Source organism: Boleophthalmus pectinirostris, unplaced genomic scaffold (genome assembly GCF_026225935.1).
Source record: "Boleophthalmus pectinirostris isolate CB_2022bp ecotype Guang Dong unplaced genomic scaffold, ASM2622593v1 HiC_scaffold_2, whole genome shotgun sequence".
NCBI classification, from domain to species: Eukaryota; Metazoa; Chordata; class Actinopteri; order Gobiiformes; family Gobiidae; genus Boleophthalmus; species Boleophthalmus pectinirostris.
This window is the reverse complement of record NW_026571152.1, coordinates 10,934,196-10,952,697: the sequence shown is the minus strand read 5'-3', so window position 1 is coordinate 10,952,697 and position 18,502 is coordinate 10,934,196. Positions and strand designations below refer to the sequence as shown.

The 18,502-nt window shown below is 47.6% G+C and overlaps 1 protein-coding gene across 2 annotated transcripts in view; it reads right to left on the bottom strand.

Moving 5' to 3' along the window:
* The window catches only part of ipo8 (importin 8), a 44,980-nt gene extending 28,786 nt beyond the window's left edge, over positions 1 to 16,194 (bottom strand). For both annotated transcript variants that reach the window (XM_055155408.1, XM_055155409.1), the window contains exons 1-7: positions 15,873 to 16,194; positions 13,830 to 13,911; positions 12,606 to 12,762; positions 5,163 to 5,321; positions 1,899 to 2,055; positions 1,237 to 1,326; positions 281 to 375 (exon numbers count right to left, since the gene is read on the bottom strand). In XM_055155408.1, coding sequence (XP_055011383.1) covers positions 281 to 375; positions 1,237 to 1,326; positions 1,899 to 2,055; positions 5,163 to 5,321; positions 12,606 to 12,762; positions 13,830 to 13,911; positions 15,873 to 15,956 — 824 coding nt within the window. In that variant the 5' untranslated portion in view covers positions 15,957 to 16,194. The remainder of the gene's footprint in view (positions 1 to 280; positions 376 to 1,236; positions 1,327 to 1,898; positions 2,056 to 5,162; positions 5,322 to 12,605; positions 12,763 to 13,829; positions 13,912 to 15,872) is intronic.
* Positions 16,195 to 18,502: the final 2,308 nt, after the last annotated feature.

The following is an 18,502-nucleotide window of genomic DNA, read 5'->3' as shown; positions in this document are numbered from 1 at the left end:
CTGAGCCTCTCGGGGCAGGACAGAGTCTGAACGTTTTAGATCAATCAAAGTGGAAAATGAAGTGATTTTACAGGAAAAATCAATAAGTCCTGGTTTAAAACTCGGGTCTGGATTAAGACAAACTGAATCTGACAAAAAACGTTTCAGACAAGATCGAAATCTCCATGTTTCAGGTTTCACTGGACAACTTCAAACCATCAGAATTTAGACGATGTCAGGTAAAAACCAGGACCAAACCAGGACTAAACCAGGACTAAGTCTCAGAGGGTGGGTCCAGTACCGTTCAAAGAGTCTGGTTATGATCCTCATGGCCCATTTCTTGCACTTCCACCAGGCGAGTTCCGGCCGGTCGTCCTCATCCACCTCCAACGTCTCCTGCAGATCAACAAAACCAGGACTGAACCAGGACTGAACCAGGACTGAACCAGGACTAAACCAGGACTAAACCAGGACTAAACCAGGACTGAAACCAGGACTGAATGTAGGACTGAACCAGGACTGAACCAGGACTAAACCAGACTGAAAACCAGGACTAAACTGAACCAGGACTGAACCAGGACTGAACCAGGACTGAAACAGGACTGAACCAGGACTAAACCAGGACTAAACCAAACCAGGACTGAACCAGGACTAAACCAGGACTGAAACCAGGGACTGAACCAGGACTGAACCAGGACTAAACCAGGACTAAACCAGGACTGAACCAGGACTGAACCAGGACTAACCAGGACTGACTAAACCAGACTGAACTAAACCAAACCAGGACTAACCAGACTGAACCAGGACTAAACCAGGACTAAACCAGGACTGAACCAGGACTAAACCAGGACTGAACCAGGACTAAACCAGGACTAAACCAGGACTGAACAAGGACTAAACCAGGACTGAACCAGGACTGAACCAGGACTAAACCAGGACTGAACCAGGACTAAACCAGGACTAAACCAGGACTAAACCAGGACTAAACCAGGACTAAACCAGGTCTAAACCAGGACTGAAAACCAGGACTGAACCAGGACTAAACCAGGACTGAACCAGGACTAAACCAGGACTAAACCAGGACTGAACCAGGACTGAACCAGGACTAAACCAGGACTAAACCAGGTCTAAACCAGGACTAAACCAGGACTAAACCAGGACTGAACCAGGACTAACCAGGACTAAACTAAACCAGGAAAACTAAACCAGGAGCAGGTCTAGAGCAGGTCTAGAGCAGGTCTAGAGCAGGTCTTGTACCGTGGGCACGTCTCGGTCCATGATCTGTCTGAACACTTCCATCCACTGAGTCATCACGGTGTTGTCAATGAGCCTCAGAGGGAGAGAGTACTGCAAATACACAGAGTACACAGAGTACATATAGAGTACTGCAAATACACAGAGTACATACAGAGTACTGCAAATACACAGAGTACACAGAGTACATACAAAGTACACAGAGTACTACAAATACACAGTACACAGCAAATTATTTTAGCAGTCGAGTATAGTAGTAGCAGTATTAGTAGTAACAGTAGTAACAGTAGTACAGTAGTACAGTAGTAGTAGTAGTAGTAGTAGTAACAGTAGTAGTAGTAGTAGTACAGTAGTAGTAACAGTAGTAGTAGTACAGTAGTAGTAGTAGTACAGTAGTAGTAGTAGTACAGTAGTAGTAGTAGTAGTAGTAGTAGTACAGTAGTAGTAGTACAGTAGTTAGTAGTAGTAGTATAAGTAGTAGTAGTAGTAGTAGTAGTAGTAGTAGTAGCAGTAGTAGTAGTAGCAGTAGTAGTATCAGTACCAGCAGTACTCGCCCGCAGTACTCGCCCGCAGTACTCGCACCAGCAGTACTCGCAGTACTGCCCGCAGTACCCCCCCGCAGTACTCCCGTCAGTAGTAGTCTCAGTAAGTACCGTCTGCAGTACCTGTACGAGTGAGTAGAAGATCTTGAGCACTTGTTTCTGGATGAGCACAGAGAAGATGGTGGCGTCGGGGAGGAGCTGAGCGAGGAGCTGCTGAATTCTGGGTAAAAACAGCGTCATGGCGACCAGCAGCGGCTCCCTCTCCTCCGCTTTCCTGTACCTGCGACGACAAACGCACAACGTCACGCACAAACACGCACAAACACACACAAACACACACAAACACACACAAACACACACAAACACACACAAAACTCATGTTCTAATGTCGTTTATACTGAGACTCCATGTCCCAGAATCCTCCAGGAAACAACATCAGAACATTAGAAGAGTTTAAAATGGCCGCTCGTGTAACGGATTCAGTAAAAACACAAAATGGCGTCTGGTTTAAGTTTGTTTTTTTGTTTTTGTTTTTATTATTAGTAGTATTTCAAACCCTAAAAACCTTCATGAACGAACTATGAGGGCAAATTCTAAATCATGTAAACAATGAAACAAATCGACATCGTTCAAAAAGGAAACAAGAAACTCGGCTTCACTTTTTTCAGGTTCAATGAGTCAACAAAAACTCTTCGGTCATTTCTAAAGTGTGTTATTTTTGGTTTTACCTTAAAAAAAATAAAAAATTAAAATCGATATTTGTGAATAAAAAATTTACCTAAGATTAATAAATGGTGGCTTGTTTGTGTGTTGGTGTAAAAACAAAATGGCGGTTTATTTGTGTGTTTGTTTAAAAACACAAAATGGCATTTGATTTGCGTTTGTGTGTTGGTGTAAAAACGCGGAGGTGCGTGTGGTTTGTGTGTTGTGTAAAAACCAGGAGGAGCGTGTTGTTTGCGTGTGCGTGTTGGTGTTGTGTAAAAACGCGGAGGAGCCTGTGGTTGGTGTGGGTGTTGTGTAAAAACGTGTGGTTGGTGTTGGTGTTGTGTAAAAACGCGGAGGAGCTGTGTTGGTGTTGGTGTGTGTAAAACGCGGAGGAGCCTGTGGTTGGTGTTGGTGTTGTGTAAAAACGCGGAGGAGCCTGTGGTTTGGTTGGTGTTGTGTAAAAACGCGGAGGAGCCTGTGGTTGGTGTTGTTGGTGTTGTGTAAAAAACGCGGAGGAGCCTGTGGTTGGTGTTGGTGTTGTTAAAAAACGCGAGGAGCCTGTGGTTGGTGTTGGTAAAAACGCGTGTGGTTGGTTGGTGTTGTAAAACGCGGAGGAGCCTGTGGTTGGTGTTGGTGTTGTGTAAAAACGCGGAGGAGCTGTGTTGGTGTTGGTGTTGTGTAAAAACGCGGAGGAGCCTGTGGTTGGTGTTGGTGTGTGTAAAAACGCGGAGGAGCCTGTGGTTGGTGTTTGGTGTTGTGTAAAAACGCGGAGGAGCCTGTGGTGGTGTTGGTGTTGTGTAAAAAACGCGGAGGAGCCTGTGGTTGGTGTGTTGGTGTTGTGTAAAAACGCGGAGGAGCCTGTGGTTGGTGTGGTGTTGTGTAAAAACGCGGAGGAGCCTGTGGTTGGTGTTGGTGTTGGTGGTGTGTAAAAACGCGGAGGAGCGTGTGGTTGGTGTTGGTGTTGTGTAAAAACGCGGAGGAGCCTGTGGTTGGTGTTGGTGTTGTGTAAAAACGCGGAGGAGCCTGTGGTTGGTGTTGGTGTTGTGTAAAAACGCGGAGGAGCGTGTGGTTGGTGTTGGTGTTGTGTAAAAACGCGGAGGAGCCTGTGGTTGGTGTTGTGTTGTGTAAAAACGCGGAGAGCCTGTGGTTGGTGTTTGTGTTGTGTAAAAACGCGGAGGAGCCTGTGGTTGGTGTTGGTGTTGTGTAAAAACGCGGAGGAGCCTGTGGTTGGTGTTGTGTAAAAACGCGGAGGAGCCTGTGGTTGGTGTTGGTGTTGTGTAAAAACGCGGAGGAGCGTGTGGTTTGGTGTTGGTGTTGTGTAAAACGCGGAGGAGCCTGTGGTTGGTGTGTGTAAAACGCGAGGAGCCTGTGGTGGTGTTGGTGTTGTGTAAAAAAGCGCTGTGGTTGTGTTGGTGTTGTGTAAAAACGCGAGGAGCCTGTGGTTGGTGTTGGTGTTGTGTAAAAAACGCGGAGGAGCCTGTGTGTTGGTGTTGGTGTTGTGTAAAAACGCGGAGGAGCCTGTGGTTGGTGTTGGTGTTGTGTAAAAACGCGGAGGAGCCTGTGGTTGGTGTTGGTGTTGTGTAAAAACGCGGAGGAGCGTGTGGTTGGTGTTGGTGTTGTGTAAAAACGCGGAGGAGCCTGTGGTTGGTGTTGGTGTTGTGTAAAAACGCGGAGGAGCCTGTGGTTGGTGTTGTGTTTGTGTAAAAAACGCGGAGGAGCCTGTGGTTGGTGTTGGTGTTGTGTAAAAAACGCGGAGGAGCCTGTGGTTGGTGTTTGGTGTGTGTAAAAACGCGGAGGAGCCTGTGGTTGGTGTTGGTGTTGTGTAAAAAACGCGGAGGAGCGTGTGGTGGTGTTGGTGTTGTGTAAAAACGCGGAGGAGCCTGTGGTTGGTGTTGGTGTGTGTGTAAAAACGCGGAGGAGCCTGTGGTTGGTGTTGGTGTTGTGTAAAAACGCGGAGGAGCCTGTGGTTGGTGTTGGTGTTGTGTAAAAAACGCGGAGGAGCCTGTGGTTGGTGTTGGTGTTGTGTAAAAACGCGGAGGAGCCTGTGGTTGGTGTTGGTGTTGTGTAAAAACGCGGAGGAGCCTGTGGTTGGTGTTGGTGTTGTGTAAAAAACGCGGAGGAGCCTGTGGTTGGTGTTGGTGTTGTGTGTAAAAACGCGGAGGAGCCTGTGGTTGGTGTTGGTGTTGTGTAAAAAACGCGGAGGAGCCTGTGGTTGTGTTGGTGATGTGTAAAAACGCGGAGGAGCCTGTGGTTGGTGTTGGTGTTGTGTAAAAACGCGGAGGAGCCTGTGGTTGGTGTGGGTGTGTGTAAAAACGCGGAGAGCCTGTTTGGTGTGTGGTGTTGTAAAACGCGGAGGAGCGTGTGGTTGGTGTGGTGTTGTTGTAAAAACGCGGAGGAGCCTGTGGTTGGTGTTGGTGTTGTGTAAAAACGCGGAGGAGCCTGTGGTTGGTGTTGGTGTTGTGTAAAAACGCGGAGGAGCCTGTGGTTGGTGTGGGTGTTGTGTAAAAAACGTGGAGGAGCCTGTGGTGGTGTGTGGTGTTGTGTAAAAACGCGGAGGAGCCTGTGGTTGGTGTTGGTGTGTGTAAAAACGCGGAGGAGCCTGTGGTTGGTGTTGGTGTTGTGTAAAAACGCGAGGAGCCTGTGGGTGGTGTTGTGTTGTGTAAAAAACGCGGAGGAGCTCACTCGTAGGTCTTGACGAGCTGGTACAGGGCGAGCAGGGCGCCGTACCAGCCGCTGCTGTTCTGAGCTCGGAGGTAAACCTGCAGTTTGTCCACGACTCCAGGCCAACGACCCGGGAAATCATGACGAACCATCGCACGAAGACACATGGTCAACTGAGCCCTGCAACACACCGAGTCAGACAGGAGCAACACACCGAGTCAGACAGGAGCAACACACCGAGTCAGACAGGAGCAACACACCGAGTCAGACAGGAGCAACACACCGAGTCAGACAGGAGCAGACAGGAGCAACACACAGAGTCAGACAGCAGACAGGAGCAGACAGGAGCAACACACAGAGTCAGACAGAGCAGACAGGAGCAACACAGGAGAGTCAGACAGACAACACACCGAGTCAGACAGGAGCAACACACGAGTCAGACAGGAGCAACACACCAGAGTCAGACAGGAGCAACACACCAGGAGTCAGACAGGAGCAGACAGGAGGCAGACAGAGCAGACAGAGTCAGACAGGAGCAGACAGGGAGCAGACAGGAGCAGGAGCAGACAGGTCAGACAGGAGCAGACAGGAGACAGGAGCAGGAGCAGAGCAGACAGCAGGAGTCAGACAGGAGCAGACAGGGCAGACAGGAGCAGACAGAGACAGACAGCAGGAGCAGGACAGGAGACAGACAGACAGAGGGCAGACAGGAGCAAGACAGGAGCAGACAGAGCAGAGACACAGAGTCAGACAGGAGCAGACAGGAGCAGACAGGAGCAGACAGAGCAGAGGAGCAGACAGGAGGGCAGACAGGAGCAGACAGGAGCAGACAGGGAGCAGACAGGAGCAGACAGGAGCAGGAGGACAGAGGAGACAGGAGCAGACAGGAGCAGACAGACAGGAGACAGGACAGGGGCAGACAGGGAGACAGGAGCAGACAGGAGCAGAGCAGGAGACAGACAGAGCAGGAGCAGACAGGGGCAGACAGGAGCAGACAGGAGCAGACAGACAGGACAGGTGCAGACAGGAGCAGACAGGAGACAGACAGGAGCAGAGACAGGAGCAGACAGAGCAACAGACAGGAGAACAGGAGCAGACAGGAGCAGACAGGGCAGACAGGAGCAGACAGGAGCAGGACAGCAGACAGGANCAACTATTTGTGTCACTCTGACGATTGAAGACGCCACAGAAACCCAGAACCCAGAACCCAGAACCCAGAACCCAGAGCCCAGACCCAGCCCAGAGCCCAGAGCCCAGAACCCAGAACCCAGAACCAGAGCCCAGAGCCCAGAGCCCAGCCCAGAAACCCAGAACCCAGAACCCAGAACCCAGAACCCAGAACCCAGAGCCCAGAACCCAGAACCCAGAGCCCAGACCCAGAGCCCAGAACCCAAACCCAGAGCCCAGAACCCAGAGCCCAGACCCAGAGCCCAGAGCCCAGAGCCCAGAGCCCAGAACCCAGAACCCAGAACCCAGAGCCAGAACCAGAGCCAGAACCCACATCAGTCTGAACACAGTCTTACACTCACTTTTAGTTTTTCTTTTAGTAAATAAAGTTTAACTCTAAAATGTTTCCACTGTGGCACCAGGAGCTGGAGTCAAACACAGGCTGAGTGGGGAGTGTCTTGCCAAAGGGCACCAGAGCTCTACACTCTGAGCCTCTCGGGGCAGGACAGAGTCTGAACGTTTTAGATCAATCAAAGTGGAAAATGAAGTGATTTTACAGGAAAAATCAGTAAGTCCTGGTTTAAAACTCGGGTCTGGATTAAGACAAACTGAATCTGACAATAAACGTTTCAGACAAGATCGAAATCTCCATGTTTCAGGTTTCACTGGACAACTTCAAACCATCAGAATTTAGACGATGTCAGGTAAAAACCAGGACCAAACCAGGACTAAGTCTCAGAGGGTGGGTCCAGTACCGTTCAAAGAGTCTGGTTATGATCCTCATGGCCCATTTCTTGCACTTCCACCAGGCGAGTTCCGGCCGGTCGTCCTCATCCACTCCAACGTCTCCTGCAACCAGGACAAAACCAGGACTGAACCAGACAACCAGGACTCTAAAACTGAACCAGGACTAAACCACTACTGAACCAGGACTAAACCAGGACTGAACCAGGACTGAACCAGGACTAAACCAGGAAACCAGGACTGAAACCAGGACTAAACCAGGACTAACCAGGACTAAACCAGGACTAAACAGGACTAAACCAGGAACCAGGACTGAACCAGGACTGAACCAGGACTAAACCAGGACTAACCAGGACTAAACCAGGACTGAACCAGGACTAAACCAGGAACTAAACCAGGACTGAACCAAGGACTAAACCAGGACTGAACCAGGACTAACCAGGACTAAACCAGGACTAAACCAGGACTAATGTAGAACTAAACCAGGACTTAATCAGGACTGAACCAGGACTGAACCAGGACTAAACCAGGACTAAACCAGGACTGAACCAGGTCTAAACCAGGACTACTAAACCAGGAAACCAGGAACCAGGACTAAACCAGGACTAAACCAGGACTGAACCAGGACTGAACCAGGACTAAACCAGGTCTGAACCAGGTAGGACTAAACCAGGTCTAAACCAGGACTCTAACCAGGTCTAAACCAGGTCTAAACCAGGACTAAAACCAGGTCTAGAGCAGGTCTTGTACCGTGGGCACGTCTCGGTCCATGATCTGTCTGAACACTTCCATCCACTGAGTCATCACGGTGTTGTCAATGAGCCTCAGAGGGAGAGAGTACTGCAAATACACAGAGTACACAGAGTACATACAGAGTACTGCAAATACACAGAGTACACAGAGTACATACAGAGTACTGCAAATACACAGAGTACACAGAGTACATACAGAGTACTGCAAATACACAGAGTACACAGAGTACATACAGAGTACTGCAAACACACAGAGTACACAGAGTACATACAGAGTACTGCAAATACACAGTACACAGCAAATTATTTTAGCAGTCGAGTAGCAGTATTAAAAACAGTAGTAGTAACAGTAGTAACAGCAGTAGTAGTAGTAGTAGTAATAGTAGTAGTAGTAGTAGTAGTAGTAGTAGTAGTAGTAGTAGTAGTAGTATAACAGTAACAGTAGTAGTAGTAGTAACAGTAATAGTAGTAGTAGTGTAGTAGTAACAGTAGTAGTAACAGTAGTAGTAGTAGTAGTAGTAGTAGTAACAGTAACAGTAATAGTGTAGTAGTAACAGTAGTGTAGTAACAGTAGTAGTGTAGTAACAGTAGTAGTAGTAACAGTAGTAGTAGTAGTAGTAACAGTAGTAGTATTAGTAGTAGTAGTAGTAGTAGTAGTAGTAGTAATAGTAGTAGTACAGTAGTAGTAGTAGTAAACAGTAGTGGTAGTAACAGTAGTAGTAACAGAAGTAGTAACAAGTAGTAGTAGTAACAGTAGTAGTAGTAGTAGTAGTAGTAGTAGTAGTACTAGTAACAGTAGTAGGTAGTAGTAACAGTAGTAGTGTAGTAACAGCAGTAGTAACAATAGTAGTAGTAGTAGTAACAGTAGTAGTAGTAACAGTAGTAGTAGGAGTAACAGTAGTAGTAGTATTCGCAGTAGTAGTAGTAGTAGTAGTACTAGTAGTAGTAGTAACAGTAGCAGTAGTAGCAGTAGTAGCAGCAGTACCCGCCCGCAGTATTCGTCTCCAGTACTCGTCTGCAGTACCTGTACGAGTGAGTAGAAGATCTTGAGCACTTGTTTCTGGATGAGCACAGAGAAGATGGTGGCGTCGGGGAGGAGCTGAGCGAGGAGCTGCTGAATTCTGGGTAAAAACAGCGTCATGGCGACCAGCAGCGGCTCCCTCTCCTCCGCTTTCCTGTACCTGCGACGACAAACGCACAACGTCACAAACACGCACAAACACACACAAACACACACAAACACACACAAACACACACAAACACACACAAACACACAAAACTCATGTTCTAATGTCGTTTATACTGAGACTCCATGTCCCAGAATCCTCCAGGAAACAACATCAGAACATTAGAAGAGTTTAAAATGGCCGCTCGTGTAACGGATTCAGTAAAAACACAAAATGGCGTCTGGTTTAAGTTTGTTTTTTTGTTTTTGTTTTTTATTATTAGTAGTATTTCAAACCCTAAAAACCTTCATGAACGAACTATGAGGGCAAATTCTAAATCATGTAAACAATGAAACAAATCGACATCGTTCAAAAAGGAAACAAGAAACTCGGCTTCACTTTTTTCAGGTTCAATGAGTCAACAAAAACTCTTCGGTCATTTCTAAAGTGTGTTATTTTTGGTTTTACCTTAAAAAAAATAAAAAATTAAAATCGATATTTGTGAATAAAAAGTTTACCTAAGATTAATAAATGGTGGCTTGTTTGTGTGTTGGTGTAAAAACAAAATGGCGGTTTATTTGTGTGTTTGTTTAAAAACACAAAATGGCATTTGATTTGCGTTGTGTGTTGGTGTAAAAACCGGAGGAGCGTGTGGTTTGTGTTGGTTGTGTAAAAATGTGAGGAGCGTGTTTGTGTGTTGGTGTTGTGTAAAAACGCGGAGGAGCCTGTGGTTGGTGTTGGTGTTGTGTAAAAACGCGGAGGAGCTGTGGTTGGTGTTGGTGTGTGTAAAAACGCGGAGGAGCTGTGGTTGTGTGTTGGTGTTGTGTAAAAACGCGGAGGAGCCTGTGGTTTGGTGTTGGTGTTGTGTAAAAACGCGGAGGAGCCTGTGGTTGGTGTTGGGTGTGTAAAAACGGAGGGTTGTGCGGTTGGTGTGGTGTTGTGTAAAAACGCGGAGGAGTGTTGGTGTTGTTGTGTAAAAACGCGGAGGTGTGGGTGGTGTTGTGTAAAAAACGCGGAGGAGCCTGTGGTGGTGTTGGTGTTGTGTAAAAACGCGGAGGAGCCTGTGGTTGGTGTTGGTGTTGTGTAAAAACGCGGAGGAGGTGTTGGTGTTGGTGTTGTGTAAAACGCGGAGGAGCCTGTGGTTGGTGTTGGTGTTGTGTAAAAACGCGGAGGAGCCTGTGGTTGGTGTTGGTGTTGTGTAAAAACGTGGAGGAGCCTGTGGTTGGTGTTGGTGTTGTGTAAAAACGCGGAGGAGCCTGTGGTTGGTGTTGGTGTTGTGTAAAAACGTGGAGGAGCGTGTGTTGGTGTTGTGTGTGTAAAAACGCGGAGGAGCCTGTGGTTGGTGTTGGTGTTGTGTAAAAACGCGGAGGAGCCTGTGGTTGGTGTTGGTGATGTGTAAAAACGCGGAGGAGCCTGTGGTTGGTGTTGGTGTTGTGTAAAAACGCGGAGGAGCCTGTGGTTGGTGTTGGTGTTGTGTAAAAACGCGGAGGAGCCTGTGTGTGTGGTGGTGTTGGTGTTGTGTAAAAACGCGGAGGAGCCTGTGGTTGGTGTTGGTGTTGTGTAAAAACGCGGAGGAGCCTGTGGTTGGTTGGTGTGGAGTGTGTTGTGTAAAAACGCGGAGGAGCGTGTGGTGTGTTGTGTTGTGTAAAAACGCGGAGGAGCCTGTGGTTGGTGTTGGTGTTGTGTAAAAACGCGGAGGAGCCTGTGGTTGGTGTTGGTGTTGTGTAAAAACGCGGAGGAGCCTGTGGTTGGTGTTGGTGTTGTGTAAAAACGCGGAGGAGCCTGTGGTTGGTGTTGGTGTTGTGTAAAAACGCGGAGGAGCCTGTGGTTGGTGTTGGTGTTGTGTAAAAACGCGGAGGAGCCTGTGGTTGGTGTTGGTGTTGTGTAAAAACGCGGAGGAGCGTGTTGTTTGCGTGTTGGTGTTGTGTAAAAACGCGGAGGAGCCGTGGTTGGTGTTGGTGTTGTGTAAAAACGCGGAGGAGCCTGTGTGGTTGGTGTTGTGTTGTGTAAAACGCGGAGGAGCCTGTGGTTGGTGTTGGTGTTGTGTAAAAACGCGGGAGGAGCCTGTGGTTGGTGTTGGTGTTGTGTAAAAACGCGGAGGAGCCTGTGGTTGGTGTTGGTGTTGTGTAAAAACGCGGAGGAGCCTGGTGGTGGTTGGTGTTGGTGTTGTGTAAAAACGCGGAGGAGCCTGTGGTTGGTGTTGGTGTTGTGTAAAAACGCGGAGGAGCTCACTCGTAGGTCTTGACGAGCTGGTACAGGGCGAGCAGGGCGCCGTACCAGCCGCTGCTGTTCTGAGCTCGGAGGTAAACCTGCAGTTTGTCCACGACTCCAGGCCAACGACCCGGGAAATCATGACGAACCATCGCACGAAGACACATGGTCAACTGACCGAGTGCAACACACCGAGTCAGACAGGCAACACACCGAGTCAGACAGGAGCAACACACCGAGTCAGACAGGAGCAACACACCGAGTCAGACAGGAGCAGACAGAGTCAGACAGAGCAGACACAGAGCAGACAGAGTCAAGCAGAGGACACAGTCAGACAGAGTCAGACAGAGAGAAGACAGGAGCAGACAGAGCAGACAGGAGCAGACAGAGAGCAGACAGGAGCAGACACAGACAGAGAGACAGGAGCAGACAGGAGCAGACAGGAGCAGACAGAGGTCAGACAGTAGCAGACAGACAGACGAGTCAGACAGGAGCAGACAGGAGGCAGACAGGAGCAGACAGGAGAGCAAGACAGACAGGAGCACACAGACAGGAGACAAGACAGAGACAGAGACAGAGAGCAGACAGGAGCAGACAGGAGCAGACAGAGCAGACAGCAGACAGGACAGAGCAGACAGACAGGAGCAGGAGCAGACAGGAGCAGACAGGAGCAGACAGGAGCAGACAGGAGCAGGAGACAGGAGCAGACAGGAGCAGACAGGAGCAGAGACAGAGCAAGACAGGAGCAGACAGGAGCAGACAGAGAGCAGACAGGACAGGAGCAGACAGGAGTAAACAGGAGCAGACAGGAGCAGACAGGAGCAGACAGGAGCAGACAGGACAGGTGAGCAGACAGCAGACAGGAGCAGACAGGAGCAGACAGGAGCAGAGACAGACAGCAGACAGGAGCAGACAGGTGAGCAGACAGCAGACAGCAGACAGGAGACAGACAGACAGGAGCAGACAGGGAGCAGACAGGAGCAGACAGGAGCAGACAGGAGCAGACAGGCAGACACAGACAGGAGCAGACAGGAGCAGACAGGAGCAGACAGGAGACAGGCAGACAGGAGCAGACAGGAGACAGACAGACAGGAGCAGACAGGAGCAGACAGGCAGACAGCAACAGGTGCAGACAGGAGCAGACAGACAGGAGCAGACAGGAGCAGACAGGGAGCAGACAGGGCAGACAGGAGCAGACAGGAGCAGACAGGAGCAGACAGGAGCAGACAGGAGCAGACAGGAGCAGACAGGAGCAGACAGGAGCAGACAGGAGCAGACAGGGCAGACAGGAGCAGACAGGCAGACAGAGCAGACAGGAGCAGACAGGAGCAGACAGGAGCAGACAGGAGCAGACAGGGAGCAGACAGGAGCAGACAGAGCAGACAGGAGCAGACAGGAGCAGACAGGAGCAGACAGGTGCAGACCGTATGGACTCGGGGCAGCGGATGATTCCTTCGATGATGTTGTCTCTTATTTGTTGTCGGTCGTTCTCGTGGATGTTGAAGGGAAACACCACTTCTCCCACGGCAGGTTCACGGTCCTGCCAGTACTGACTCACCATGTTCTTCAGGTAGATCGCCGCTAGAAAACAACACACGTGAGACCGGACCGGACCGGACCGGGACCGGACCGGGACTAGACCAGGGACTAGACCAGGGACTAGACCGGACTAGTCCAGGACTGGACCTTACCGGGGACTAGACCGGACACTAGAGCGGGACTAGAGCGAGACTAGAGCAAGACTGGACCAGGACTGGACCAGGACTGGACCAGGACTGGACCAGGACTGGACCAGGACTGGAGCGGGGGAGTAGACTGGGACTAGACCGTGGCCAGACCGGGGACCAGACCAGTACTAGACTGGGACTGGACCGGGACCAGACCAAGGATTAGATCAGGGACTGGACCAGGACTAGACCAGGAGTAAACCAGGACTAAATCAGGTCTAAAGCAGGATGAAACCAAGACTAAACCAAGACTAAACCAAGACTAAACCAAGACTAAACCAGGACTAAACCAGGACTAAACCAGGACTAAACCAGGACTAAACCAGGACTGAACCAGGTCTAATCCAGGACTATTTCTGAAGTCTACGATGTCCATGCGCTGAACAACCGAGATTATTTTTTAACAAGAATAAACGTGAAAAATGATTCAGGAAGAAACTGATTCATCTTAAAAATCGGACCAAATCAAACACTAATTTATTTATTCAGAATAAAATCATTTTTATTTTGAGTTAAATCTCTCATGTAAACGTGGCTCGTTACATTTTTAGATTGTTTTGAAAATGCTATGTTCAAGTTTCTCCCCGCGCTAAGTCCCTCCCCCTTCAGAGCGAGAAACTCCTGCTCGTCACGTCGGGTTTGTCCAGTCGCTCTGCTCAGTTTTGCGTCGTGTTTTTGTGTTTTTATGGACAGCTGTCGCGCGGGAGCGTGTGGGCGGAGCCTCGTACAGACTCGTACTGCCAGGGTTTGAACAGGGCCTGGCAGAGATCTCTAGATGACTCAAACACGGCCGGGTAAGTCTAAAACGCCTTCAGACAGGTTTATGATGAAGGAACAGCGTTGATAATAATTTCACTCTGATAATAATAAACATGAAGTTAAAAATAAAGTTAAAAACAGAAATAAAAGTCAGATCCTCACCCGCCTGACGAACAGGAAACTCCACCTGCTCCGACACGATGATCTGCAGCAGCGTCGGGGCGAAGTTTATGATTTTATACGACTGGAAAGAAAAAGAGAAAACTTTAAGTTAAGACACGAACAAAAGAGAAAGAGACGAGAGTCTTCCCACTAGAAGACTTGGACTAAAAGACTAGAACTAGACTAGACACTAGAAAGACTAGACAGGGACTAGACCGACTTAGACAGACTGACCAGGGACTAGAGACACGGGACTAGACCAGGGACTAGAGACTCGGACTAGACTAGACGACAGGGACTAGACCAGGGACTAGAGCGGGACTAGACCAGGGACTAGACGGGACTAGACCAGGGACTAGGGACTAGAGCGGGACTAGACCAGGGACTAGACCGGACCAGGGACTAGAGCGGGACTAGACCAGGACTAGACCGGGACTAGACCGGGGACTAGACCGGGGACTAGACCAGGGACTAGACCGGGGACTAGACCAGGGACTAGACCGGGGACTAGAGCGGGACTGGAGCAGGACTAGACTAAACCAGGACTAAACCAGGTCTAAAAAAGGACTAAACCAGGTGTAAAAAAGGACTAAACCAGGACTAAACCAGGTCTAAAAAAGGACTAAACCAGGACTAAACCAGGTAAAAAAAAGGACTAAACCAGGACTAAACCAGGTGTAAAAAAGGCTAAACCAGGACTAAACCAGGTGTAAAAAGGCCTAAACCAGGTCTAAACCAGGTCTAAAAAAGGTCTAAAAAAGGACTAAACCAGGACTAAACCAGGACTAAAAAAGGACTAAACCAGGACTAAACCAGGTCTAAACCAGGTCTAAACCAGGTCTAAACCAGGTCTAAACCAGGTCTGTTTGGTGCAGTTTTGTGTGTGAGTGAGTTTGTTCAGTTTGTGTGTTTATTTTCGGTCTCTACATGTGCAGCTCCACGGAGACTCGACTCTTTAATATTCAGGAGGAACTGGTCTGTGATTGGTTCAGCGTTTCCCTCAGCGCTTTATAGTTAGAGCGACGCCGCGACAACAACAACAACTGTCCCCGACTCGACCACGTTCCTCTGAACCACGAGAATCCTGCAAAACTGCGATCATCACACTGCGGTCCTCACTTTTCACCTTTCACCCCCCACCCCCGGGAAAACTATTAACTAAACTAAACTAATGTGGACAAGTTGTTTTTTCTGGACAAAAGTCTGAAGACTGAGTAAAACCTCATGCTCGCTTAACTTTTGAAAAGTTTTGTTTACTGTTTACAGGAATTTTTTTTTTTTTTTTATATTATTTCATACATTTGTTGATTATTTGGGAATATTTCATTGAACTTATTAGTTTTACCAAGTAGCACTTTGTATTTATTTTATTTTCTTGTTAAAATGTGAAAACTAATTGTTGGTTGCATTTTGTTCCCAAACTGAATCGAACCGTGACTTAAACCGACGGACGAACCGAGCCGTGATTTTTGTGCTCGTTACACTCCGAATATTCATCTGCCTCAGTTTAAGTTCACATGTTTGTCAGTGCTGTTATTGTTTTGGCTTTAAGTTATAAATAAATAAAATAAAAAAGCTTTGGAGATGTGGACAGAATAATAATAAAATAATAAAGAGTTTCTCAAACGTGAATGAAACAAACAGAATCGCAGCTCTGAGTTTGAGACCAGGAAACGACACGAGAACAAAACTTTAAACTCACGAGTCACTTCAGAGTCAAACTGGAGCTTTAAACCACATATGTCCATAAAACAGAACCTTTAAACCGAGTCAGAAGCGGCGCTGTGTGAACTGATCCGGACCGAAGCGCGCTACAGTCTCCAACTGGACCCACCGAACCTCCACCCCGCTCCATTGTCTTTACGCGCATTACGCACGACTCCGGCCCGGCTCCGCGCACCTCGGCCCGGCTCCGCACAGCCCCGCGGCCCGGGGGAGAGCCTCTGTCCGCGGCTCCTCTCGGTTCCGTGAGCCGGGCCCGCTCCGGATCACCGTGTACCCGCTCCGCGGAGGGGCAGGAGCCGCGGTGCCCGTCGTACCCACCTGGTTCAGCTCATTTTCGGCCGCAAGGCGCAGGCTCGGGTCGATGGTTCCCTTCAGCGCCTGTACGATCCGGTTCGGGTCCATTGTGCCTCAGTGGAGCGGGACCTGCGCTGTTTTTAGCCGCAGATTCATAAGCAGCAGCGGCTAAACGTCGTCCCGGAGCAGCGGAGGAGCGCACGGTTCTGTTAGGCACCGCGCGCACACGCTTCCTGCTTCTGGTTTCACAATAAAAGAGAAAATGTTGTTTTTAAAGCCACACAAACGGATTGTTTAAAGGAAACGGAGCCATGAAGAGCTCCGGACACTGCGGAACTTTACACACTGCCGCTGAGCAGGAGAAAGTGACGTAAAACAAAAGTAAACACTGCACTTTTACGACTTTCCTCTTGAACGCGAGCGCCGCGGTGTGGACGGACCCGGGACTGTCGATCTGAGCTCCAGCTTTTTTTTTTTTCTTTTTTTTTTTAACACAATGGATCTGTAGGAGCTATTTGCTTATTTTGTTTATTCTAAGATTAGTTTGTTATTTTTGTTATGTTCATATTATATTTAGTCTAATTTGCATTATTTACCTTTGCACCTTTTGTGTTTTTGGGTTTAATCTGTGAGGCACTGTGGGGTTCAAAGAGGAGTTTCAGCAGGACCAGAGTGACCTGAGTGGGCCTGTGAATTTTTCATGTGCACTTGTTGTTTTGACTCCAAAACTGGAAATAAATGTTGAAAAATGCAGCTCTGGACGTCCAAATCCAAATCCAAATCCAGTTCATTTATAAAGCAATATTAAAAAAAACCCAAAGATGACCAAAGAGCTGTACACAAACATATAAAAACATATGAATAATACAGTAAAAAAAAAAAAAAAAAAAAAATATATAGATATATATTATATATATATATATATATATATATATATATATTATATATATATATAAACCAACCAACATAGTGGTGGTGATAAGAAACAGAGCAGAGCCGTGGTGGTTGACATCGCAATACCAAGCGATGGTAATATCAGGAAAAAGGAACACGAGAAGCTAGAGAAATACCAGGGGCTCAAGGAAGAGCTGGAGAGAGCCTGGAAAGTAAAGGCATCAGTGGTGCCTGTGGTGATCGGACACTCGGGGCTGTAACCCCCAAACTGGAAGAGTGCTACAACAGATACCGGGAAAAACAACGGAACATCTCAGGCCAGAAAAGTGCAGTACTGGGAACAGCAAAGATACTGCGCAGAACTGTCAAGCTCCCAGGCCTCTGGTAGACGACCCGAGCTGAATGAGGGTGAGAGACCAACCACCGTGGAAGGTGAGAAACACTATTATATATATATATATATATATATATATATATATATATATACATACATACAACAATTATGAATATGAATTTGAATCGATAACTCGTCCATAGTTTAGGCCCAACAGCAGAAACCGTTTGGTTTCCTCTGAGCTTCCTGGGACATGGACGTTGATTTGATTTTGTTTTTTCCTTCACGGTGCCCAGAAGTGATGATTTGAGTTGTGTTCAGGTCTGAGTTTGCTCACCGCTTTTGTTGTTTCTAGTAGAACAGAAAATAATTTTAAGTTACGGTGTTTTTTTTTTCTCAGAGGAGACGACCACAGACAGTTTTGTTCCTTTGGTTTAAGTTTCAGTTTAATGCAGGAGACTGGAAGTTGTTAGAGTTTAATGCCTCTTGTCGATTTGAGCTCCTGAGGCAGAAGTGAAGTAACAAGTCACAAGTGTTTTGGTTTTATTTTATGTTTGTTTCAGTTAAACATCGACATGTGTGTGGTGGATTTGTGGCAGAAAATCTACATTAGACGACTGAAGAATTTGGATTTAATATTTGATTTTATCATTTTCATTTTCATTACACCATATATTATTTTATTTGTATAAATAAAATATCACTGTGTTATAATTCACACTGTAACCTGTGATATTGTTGTTAAATATTATTGAACATTATTTAATCTAAAGTTTTCAGTGTTTCTGGTCATTTCTTTCTCTTACATTTATTCATCATGTGTGACTGAAAACAGAAAACTGCATTTTGAAGTTTGCAGAAGAGTTTCTGAAGAACAGAGACGTCACATCTACCAACCACACACATGTGCGTGTGCCCTCCTGCATGTGCGTGTGCCCTCCTGCATGTGCGTGTGCCCTCCTGCATGTGCACGTTTCCTTCTGCATGTGCGTGTGCCCTCCTGCATGTGTCACAGGTGGATAAACGTCCCTCCTGGATCATGTGTTTATATTTTTGAAATAAATGTTTGTTCTGTTTGTTTTTCTGTCCTCGTCCGTCACGACTCAGAGACAAAGTCCATTGTTTTTGAAGCTGTAGAAATAAAATGTTATTGCAGGAATTTTCTCGTCTTCAACGTCCCAGAGTCACAGAGGTGAGTGTCGCCTCCTAGTGGAGCTTAATCAGAGAAGATTTAGTCAAAATTTACTCCTCTGCCCAGACTCACGTAAATGTTTGAATAATGTTGATTTGTTCAGTGGGATTTTATTGGAGGATAAATCGTCCTGTGGATCTGAGTGAACACGACTGTCCACATGAAACACACACACACACACACACACACATCACACACACACACACACACACACACACACACACACACACACCA